At 37.9% G+C, this 10,389-nt stretch overlaps 1 protein-coding gene across 1 annotated transcript in view; it reads left to right on the top strand.

The window, feature by feature from the left end:
* Nucleotides 1–7,088, top strand: part of LOC103512052 — a 12,697-nt gene extending 5,609 nt beyond the window's left edge. The window contains exons 3-8 of the mRNA XM_008476804.3: nucleotides 4,703–4,799; nucleotides 5,444–5,488; nucleotides 5,618–5,793; nucleotides 6,355–6,432; nucleotides 6,771–6,869; nucleotides 6,981–7,088. Coding sequence (XP_008475026.1) covers nucleotides 4,703–4,799; nucleotides 5,444–5,488; nucleotides 5,618–5,793; nucleotides 6,355–6,432; nucleotides 6,771–6,869; nucleotides 6,981–7,088 — 603 coding nt within the window. The remainder of the gene's footprint in view (nucleotides 1–4,702; nucleotides 4,800–5,443; nucleotides 5,489–5,617; nucleotides 5,794–6,354; nucleotides 6,433–6,770; nucleotides 6,870–6,980) is intronic.
* Nucleotides 7,089–10,389: the final 3,301 nt, after the last annotated feature.

Raw genomic sequence — 10,389 nt, forward strand, 5'->3', positions numbered from 1 at the left:
TTAAAAGGGAAGTTAAGACTTGAAGGTCCCACTAAACTAAAATTGAGAACCACCACCGACAAGAGGCAGTCTATAATCTATACAAGTGACTCCCTTCGTCTGTCAAATTCGCCGTGTCATTTAGTACAACACTCACAGCCATTACAAAGAGGAAGAGAGAACAAAATTTGAGGTACAAAATGTAAATTAGAAACACTAAAGAAATGACAACCCTATGAGAAGCCGTCTGCCCAAATGAAACCACAACATGAAAGGTTAAACTCTACAACCTCACAAGTAATTATACACCTCAACCGACGGGACTTTTTTGTTGAACCACAAGCAGACAGTTGAACCCACAAGATAAGGTTCTTGAAGTCCTGTAATTAAAAGAAGCGAACGTAACAAGAGTGGTAGAACACGTCTAATGTCAGACCCTACGTGAAAGAAAGTCCACTGAAGTTAAGATAAGCCGCTTATGTAAAGGCAGCCTTGTTACTCCAAACTCAAACTCAAGTTCGCCCTTCAAAACAAGCTAAGAAAGAGCATTGGTATCCTCACACAATATTTCAGAGATCCAAATCATGCCTCTGCCAACATCAAAACCAAAGTTAAACAGTTATCCTACTTTGCTCGATTGAAACACTGGAAAAACGATTATATTCAGAAGTTGAAATTGTATCTTGAGAACTTGAAGCAGAAAGTTGCTGCTCTGGGCTTCAAACTGAGAAGATACAACAAGAGAGTCAAGCGATATAAACAAAATCGTGAATTCTATGTTAACCAAAAACGATTTTATCGTAACCTAACGATGAAGCAAAACCATAAGACCAAAGTCGTTCCTTCTGCGTCCTCACTATACAACTTCTGGAACAAGATATGGGGAATAAGCAAGTTCCATAACCCCAATGCTCGTTGGATTCAAGAGGAAATACAACGAATGGAACACGTTCCTATGATGAACAACATACAAATCAATACGCTTGACATTCTCCATGCAATCAAGTGTACAAATAATTGGAAAAGTCCAGGAACCGACCATATTCATAATTATTGGTTGAAACATTTTACAAATGTTCATCCTGTTCTTGCGCGTCAATTCCAAGATTGTATTGTCAACCCTTCATTACTTCCTACATTCCTAACGGAAGGTGTGACCTACTTACTCTCCTTGTATCACAAGGCGGGGCTAAGGAACTCAAAGTATATCCTGTATGGCTAGGAGGTCTGTTCAATCCTGAAGCATACATCACTGCTACACGACAATGTATTGCTGAAGCGAATGGTTGGTCACTGGAGGAGTTGGTATTGGAAAAGATCGAAAATTCAAGTTTTAATTGCTGTTCTATTGAAAAAGTTCAAAGAGTTGTGACGTCAGATTTCACGTCAAAATGCGCAAAAACGCTTGTTCTATTGAAAAAGTTCAAAGAGTTGTGACGTCAGATTTCACGTCAAAATGCGAAATCACATTTTATTATTATAATATACTAGCAGGTTACCCATGCTTTGCCACAGTTTAGAATATCTTGTGGCGCTCACAACAACACTCAACACAAATATAATCTTACATAGAAAACGCAGGTTCTCATTTCTCCACAATTTCCATCTCTGAAGTTTAAATAGCACTTCCAAATTCTTGGCCAGCACCTGAGAGCTACGTCTAACTGATGAGTTCAAATAAGAACAAAACGTGTCTTAGGCTGCTCTCAGGTGTTGGCTAAAATCTTAGTAAAAGAAAAATTCTCTGTCAGTAGGAATCCTCACCAGAAAGAATGCTACCGTTGTAAGTTTGATGAAAAAATATAGGTCATCGCGACAAATTTCAACTTCCAGGCCAAAATGTGACCCAAAGTCTGCAGAAAATTTCGAATTTCTTGAATAACTAATCGAATAAAATTGCAAATCATCAGAATCGAATAAAATTCATCAGAAAACGGTGAACCAAATGTTTTATGATAGGAAATATGATTGTAAGTTTGATGAAAAAATAAAAAACATAGGTCATCACAACAAATTTCAATTTCCAGGCCAAAATGTGACCCAAAGTCGGGCAAAAATTTCGAATTTCTTGAATAACTTGTGAACAGCTTGCTTTAGGAAATTTTAACCTAGCCTATAACCACCGCCATAAAAATATGAACCTGTGTACAAAATTTCAAGTTTCTACGAGTTTAGACGCCAACCTCTTACAAACAAACAAACAAACAAACAGAAAACCACTCTTATTAATAAGATCTATTTATAGAAGGAATGTTAAAGAAGAAGAAGAAGAAGAAGAAGAATTACATCCTTTGTACAGGATAGGGTTTGTAAATCTGTTGAAATAAGCCCATGTTCTCGATTTTCTAGTTTCTATTTCTACACTTTTCAGAAGAAAAAAAAATAATAATAATAAATAAAAAAATAAACAAACAAACAAGTTGGAAATTAAAATGGAGGAGTTTCAATTGGGAAAATATTATTAATAAAAGGTCGATTTCTACGTAAAAAGTTGTGAAAAATCCAAATCTGAGGTCAAAACTCCGAAAAAGTTAGTAATTTTACCAAGATCGCTATTTAAGGCCAAATTTTTGACTGACAAATGAGTTCGCGTTTCTTACGACTTGAGATTTCCATCCTTTGAGAATTTGAAATCCCTTGACTTGCCATTATCATAAGCATTCTTCCATAAGCATAAGCATTATTGCCTCTATGATAAGCATTCTTCCATAAGCATTCTTGCCATTATCATGAGCATTCTTCTATTCTTTCAGGTCACTGTGGTCACACTGAGTGAAGAGAAACCAGCTCAGGCCTGATCCCTTGACTTGCCATTATCATAAGCATTCTTCCATAAGCATAAGCATTATTGCCTTTATGATAAGCATTCTTGCCATTATCATGAGCATTCTTCTATTCTTTCAGGTCACTGTGGTCACACTGAGTGAAGAGAAACCAGCTCAGGCCTAAAACGCTTACGCACAAACAAACGAAGCGGGAGTCATGAATTATGACGTCATCGCCTACGGGAGCGTACGCCGTGTCGTCAAACTTCACGATTTACCGGTATTTTTTAAATCGATTTATCTCGGTATCTAGAAGTCGTAGAAGAAGAAGAAGAAGAAGAAGAAGAAGAAAAAAAAAAATACGTTGGTCCTCATTTTTCCTGCTCTATGACTTTGAAACATCACCCAAGTAAGCGCAACTGATCTATTCTCCAACCATCATCTCAAAACTTATCCTGGGGATGATACCATCACCACTCAGCTGAAGACCTACTTTGTCGAGTACTTGACACAGAAGTAAGTAGCACAGTGGTAGTATGTCCCAGATTTGATGTCCACCTGAATGGGGGAAGTATTTTGCCTCTTCTCGCCCATCAGATGATATCGGGATACGACATAAACCACGGGTGTCACTTTTTTTCCAATTGAAATGTTGACCTCAGTAATAGGGGCTTTCCATGAGTTCCTATAAAATCAACTCCTAAGACTGGCTGTTCATTTTTAAATTAATTCTTACTGATATCTTTCGGTGAAACGACCATCTTAAAAGAACCATCATCTCAAAACTTATCCTGGGGACGATACCATCACCACTCAGCTGAAGACCTACTTTGTCGAGTACTTGACACAGAAGTAAGTAGTATGTCCCAGGTTTGATGCCCACCTGAATGGGGGAAGTATTTTGTCTCTTCTCGCCCATCAGATGATATCGGGATCGGCATGCTACGACATAAACCACGGGTGTCACTTTTTTCCAATTGAAATGTTGACCTCAGTAATTTCAACAGTTTCGATGAGTTCCCATAAAATCAACTCCTAAGACTGGCTGTTCATTTTTAAATTAATTCTTACTGATGTCTAGGTGAAACGACCATCTTAAAATTTGACCTTAATAGTGGCAATTTCCCTGTATTACAGGACTTATAAGTTTTATGAAATAGGGCCTAGGAAAATTTGACCTTAATAGTGGCAATTTCCCTGTATTACAGGACTTATAAGTTTTATGAAATAGGGCCTAGGGCATAAAATTTTTCAGTCCTAAATTAGTACTTCATATCCCAAGTCTTTCCGTATACAGGTGGACGTACCTACTAAAAATATTTTTCTAATACTAACTCGATTACTTTCTCTCCAGATATTCCTCTGTGGACTCGTTCCTACAGGTGTGTACAGCTCTAGACCCCCGGGTCAAGCGTCTCCCCTACATAGAAGAACAGGATGTGTTTGGTACCATCAAAGATATTCTGGTCAACATGGAACCCCCCAGCTCGGAGGGTACCAAATATTACACGGACATTGTCGAGCAGGAGAACAAGAAAAGTCGCCTCTCAGGTAATAAAATAGTTTTTTTTTTTAAGATGAGTGTTTCACCGCCGTTTTTTATTTCGTAGCGATGAAACAACTGCTACATTAGACGCATGTGGTCTGTGTCGTAGCATCCTATACAGGTGGACGTACCTACTAAAATTATTTTTCTAATACTAACTCGATTACTTTCTCTCCAGATATTCCTCTGTGGACTCGTTCCTACAGGTGTGTACAGCTCTAGACCCCCGCGCCGTGTCGTCAAACTTCACGATTTACCGGTATTTTTTATTTTTAAATCGATTTATCTCGGTATCTAGAAGTCGTAGAAGAAAAAAAAAAATACGTTGGTCCTCATTTTTCCTGCTCTATGACTTTGAAACATCACCCAAGTAAGCGCAACTGATCTATTCTCAACTTGTTTTATGTTTCAGAAAAAAGCCAAACCAGCGAGTGGCAAATCTCTCATGGATCTCATCGTAGACTTTGTCATTCTGGACTTGCAACCTCCCAGCATTGTCAACTCTGAAGGTAAAACACCTTGACTCTTAAGTGATTGAGAATTTTAAGCTTGACCTTTGTGCATTCAGTTGGTCAATCGGTTTGGGTTTATCTTTTCAAATTGAACAATCCGTCCCTGGAGAAAAATGAAAAAAATTACAACTGAAAAATTCTCAACAAAATTACTTCCATAGTATGGTTTACCAAAGACCAAAGTAGATTCATTGGTAGAGAAAATCTTACAATTTACAAATTTAGTAAAAATATTTTATTTGGCGCTCTTATGACTTTATCAAGGTACAACTCGTGATTACTCGTGAAACAAATATTTTACAAATCTTCAGTTTTCATATTTTTTCATATTGGGACAGAAATTTATTCTTCCATACTTTACTAGTCCTATACTTGTAAATAAAAATTTTATTTGGCGCTCTTATGACTTTATCAAGGTACAACTCGTGATTACTCGTGAAACAATATTTTACAAATCTTCAGTTTTCATATTTTTTCATATTGGGACAGAAATTTATTCGAACCCGCGACCTAGCGCTTACAAGGCACACGGGCTACCAACCAAGGAAACTAGGCTGGCTCACTAGCTTTCATTTTTCGGGAAAAACATAAACTGCTTTTTTCCTTCATAAACCATTAATTCCGTTTCTCCTTCATCTCAGGCTTTCGTCACCTGGTATCGAATCTGTCTCCAGTCTGTGAGATCCCTCTGGAGCAGCAGCCAAGGGATGACGATGAGACCCATATTAATGAACACTTCCAACATCTCAAATTGAAGTACAAGTCTATGTCTCCCCAAAGTAAACCCGTCTTGCCGAAAGTACCCAACAGTAAGACTCTGGAGCAGACTATTATTCAGGACTTTGTACCCAAGCTGTACGATACACTGAAGAACTCCATGTACAACGATATTACCGCCATCAATTTGACCAACAATATGTTCAGTCTGGCTCTGGAACATTGGGAGTCCAATGATCGCGAGTACATCTCCTACTACATCAACTATTTGCTGGTAAGCTCCAAGTAATTAATTTGTGATTTTTTTAGTTTAAACAAACGAAGTAAGATCAAGTTTTAAATTTCAACTGGCTTTAAAGGAGATTTTAAGAGGTTTGACAGAGGGAACTGTAACTGCTAAGGTCTTATCGTCCCGAAATCAAAGAGAGAAAGAAGACAGGATAGGAGAAAGCGAGCCGTTCCGAGAACGAACATTATCCCTTCAGGATAAAATCCGCCCCGGGCGGGAATCGAACCCGCGACATAGCGCTTACAAGGCAGACGCGCTACCAACCAAGCTAACTAGGCTAGCTTTAAAAGAAGAGTCGTTCCGAGAACGAACATTATCCCTTCAGGATAAAACCGCCCCGGGCGGGAATCGAACCCGCGACATAGCGCTTACAAGGCAGACGCGCTACCAACCAAGCTAACTAGGCTAGCTTTAAAAGAAGAAAACAAGTTTCACCATAACCTAACTCACACTTCAACTCATTGACCGAGTAGTCCTCTGGAAAGTGCAGATGTGTAATCTTTACTAGGCATACCTACTATGTGTATTTTTTCTTGTTCATTTCAGGAAGAAAAGTTCACAACTAAACTCCTTCACACGTTTCTGTTGGACAAGGAAACAACTCACGATACGTTCTATCATCAGGTAAGAACAGTGGCCTTGGTTGTAGAATGTCCTGGGTTTGATGCCGGGCGTCGGCGGTGGATTGACTATTTTAAGGAATAATAAAAAGGAGTTAAATAAAATAATAGAAAGTAAAAATAGAAATATAATACCATGTTTATTCTGCCAGAATGAGACTGAAAAGTTCCTTCACTCCCGCAGTCTAAACAAGGTCTTGTATATTTCATAGGTAAAGTTTACAAATATGTAAATAAAACCATGTGTATTATTATTTTTTTAATAAAGGAAAAAATAACATTTTTTTTTTTATTACTTTTATTCATACCGACCTATTCTTATCTTGTCATGTCGTTTTGCAGGAAATGTTCACCATAATCTGCTCTTCATGGAACATCAAGACATCGAACATCAAAGCTGTAATACTAGCGTCTGATAACCAGGCCCTACACCAAGTTGTGGTGAGTTGATTTTACTCTTATGATCTTTACGGTACACTCTAGTTGTTGTTTTTTTTTTTTTTTTTTTTTTTTTTTTGTTTAAAAAAACCCTCTGATCTTGTCGTTTTGCAGGAAATGTTCACCATAATCTGCTCTTCATGGAACATCAAGACATCGAACATCAAAGCTGTAATATTAGCGTCTGATAACCAGGCCCTACACCAAGTTGTGGTAAGTTGATTTCACTCTTATGATCTTTACGGTACACTCTAGCTGTTGTTTTTTTTGCGTTCACAAAACAGCCATTTTGCTTGAATTCTTCTTGTAGGTAGGTACTTCGGATTTCCATTTCCAGTATGTGTAACGGGGAGTTTGGCCAAAAAAGTTTGGGAATCTCTCTCTTCTACTTCTACATTTTAAAAATAAAACAGCCTTTTAGCCAGCCTAGTTAGGTTAGTTGGTAGTGCGTCTGCCTTGTAAGCGCTAGGCCGCGGGTTCGATGAAAAGTTTGGGAATCTCTCTCTTCTACTTCTAAATTTTAAAAATAAAACAGCCTTTTAGCCAGCCTAGTTAGGTTAGTTGGTAGTGCGTCTGCCTTGTAAGCGCTAGGCCGCGGGTTCGATTTATCATATGGATCAAAAGTGTCCTTGGGCCGAGTTTCATGAAATGTACGTTTCGGTCGCTATTCGGTAAATTTTACTAAGATCGCTATTTAAGGCCAAATTTTTGACTGACAAATGAGTTCGCGTTTCTTACGACTTGAGATTTCCATCCTTTGAGGCCACAAAATGAGTTTAAACCCGGTTTGGGAAATCTGATAATTTTTAAAAAATCAGCCAATCAGATTGCTTAATCCGAGAGTTAAACTTAAAACGAGTTTCAGCTTACTTTTTGTGGCCCCCGGTCTGAATCTTTCCCCCATTATAGGTTATGTCAAAAATCAGGGTACAATCTCAAGGCCCCAACTTTGAAATTCGTGGGTTTATATGACAATATAGGTCATGTCAAAAATAAGGGAAATTTTCAGCGGTGGCCCCAGTTTTGAACTCGGGGTTTCATGACATTATAGTGTTTAGGGTATATCAAAATTAAGGGAAATTTTCAGGAATTGCCCCAACTTTGAACGCCGTTTTTCTTGAATAAGACTTATCTTCTGATTTGATTATTGATCCACTCATCCTCATAGAATCTCGGATCACTAACTTAACCCATCCTTTTAGGGCTATCTAGCCCCCACACCTAATCCTCAGATTGGGCTTTTTGTATATGGAGCTAAGCTAAGTGCTTTGTTTTATATTGGGTGGTGTTTATGAACTGGGCTAGGTTAGGCTAGGCTTGAAATATTACGCGAAATGAGTCAATTTTATACCTTACTTTCGGATCACTAATCCTCAGCGCGGATTTCTTATAGAGGTAGTAATACAGGCATGAAGCTGAAAGAAAAGAAAATTCATGTCAAACTAGGTATTTACTTTACTTTTCTTATCCCAATATAAATTTGATCTAATGTGTGTGGCCTGGGTATTAGTCTGCTATGTATAAAGCAGCACTCATACGCATATGTTCCATCTCAGTCCTGACTTTAGTCGCGCAGCTCAAGGCTAAAAACAGACTGAAACGGAGGGCAAAGAGCATAGAGTTTTTTGCCTTTAGTTCTATGCGGTTTGAAGTTGTTGCTTCCCTCTATAGTCACCGTCACTTCCCTCTACCTGGTCCTGTTCCTCTATGTATTATGTTCTCTGCTCCTCTCTGTTTTAAGCCTAACAGTAATAACCTATTGGAGCAGTTGCAAATGGGTAAAAATTATAAATGGTCGATTCCTATGTAAAAAGTTGGGAAAAATCCAAATCCGAGGTCAAAACTCCGAAAAAATAACTGTAAAAAGTCGAAAATAGTCAGCCATATTGCGAAATTGCGATTAATTTTTAATTTTCCAAACATTTTAAAGAATTTAAAGAAATTTGTGTTTTAATTTTAGGTATTAAAAACTAAAGACAGTTTATTTAAATTTCTTCAAATTATAATACCTATAGTGACATTTTATACTCTGTTTTCATTCTATTTTTACTAGTAAGAACTTTCCTAGAGTTTATTGTCAATGGCCTCTTACATGTATGATGAATGAAAGTTGAAGTTTCAAACACCACAAATATTTTTCGTTATTATTGCATTCATGTTCATGATGAGGCTTGAGGAATGATTGGGTAAGTGTTTTATTATGTTTTAATACCTAGGTAAGGTACCTATTGCCTAGGCATATTTTGTAGGTGTAGCCATATAGTACCTACTTCCACAGAGAAACCTTCAGTTCTCAGTATAAAGATACCTATTTGGATAAAATTTCTATCATGGAAACTGAACAGATAAAGGAAGATGATTGCTTTTAGAAGTGTTCTAAAAAATGTAGTTTAAAGTGTGCAATTTAAAAGAGTGCTTAAAAAAAGGAAAGTCTAGCTAAGTTACATTAAACAAGATTAGCATCTTGCCATGCAACTCTAAACAGATAAGAGACAAAAATACAATAGGTACTTAGTATTTGATCTTTGACACCCTGAATTATTTACTCATTTGTAGTTCACCATCCAGCCTTTTATTTAAGTTGCAAAAAAAATGCACAGTGAAAACCCAAAGTGCAAAAGATTTTGGTTTTTTGCACAGTGAAAACCCAAAGATGCCTGCCCAGTGAACCCCAGTGTTTAATCTATTTTTCAGTCCATTTATTTCTTCTTCTTTCCCCCCAGGTGTACTAGTATGTAACTAGCAAGCTTCTAGCTTCTTTCAACTTCAATTACCTACGTCATGAAAGAAGAGATCATGGGGATTGTATTAATCTGAGGGAAACCAGAAGTAATGGTAGTACATCAACATACCAAACCGCTACAGATGAAGAGATTAACGATGAAATATTTTTTTACCCTTTAAAATTTTATTTTTGTGTCAAATTTTCGCTTGATTTTTTTATATATATAATTTAATGATGAACTGCATAGTACCCAACTGTACAAAATTTAACAAATATAGGAAAAAAGAGAATAAATTATTTTTCCACATGCCGCCAGATCGACAACAAAAGCTGAGGTGGTTGCAATCTTTGCGCCTAGCAAACATCGAGGAGCTAATGCAAAAAGATCGACCGTTCTATGTTTGCGAAGATCATTTTGAGGTAGGTTTAAAATGGAATACGTTATTTTTTCATACCTGTCATAGGTAATAGTGCTTAATCAGCTTAAGTTGTCATGTACTGCTCGAAAAGGACTGAAAAGTACCGGTCCTGCTTATATGCAGGCCGACCCCAACGGTGTCGACTTCGCTGTGGGACTACAAGACTTTGAGTTGGCGGGGGCCGATGCCAACTATAGACACCCACACGTTGTCACGGCCTGTGACGTGGTCACGGCACTACGCGCCGATGCCAATGATTGGCCTATGATCCGCGTCGGGCGCTGGTCCAATGCCGCTGAGATCCTTACAGGGCTAGGCATGTGCATGGTAGAAACCCCTAGCGCGAGCACGCTTAGGATAGGCTCACACCTTGAAAGCC

This window comes from Diaphorina citri, unplaced genomic scaffold (genome assembly GCF_000475195.1).
Source record: "Diaphorina citri unplaced genomic scaffold, Diaci psyllid genome assembly version 1.1 scaffold785, whole genome shotgun sequence".
Classification (NCBI taxonomy): Eukaryota; Metazoa; Arthropoda; class Insecta; order Hemiptera; family Psyllidae; genus Diaphorina; species Diaphorina citri.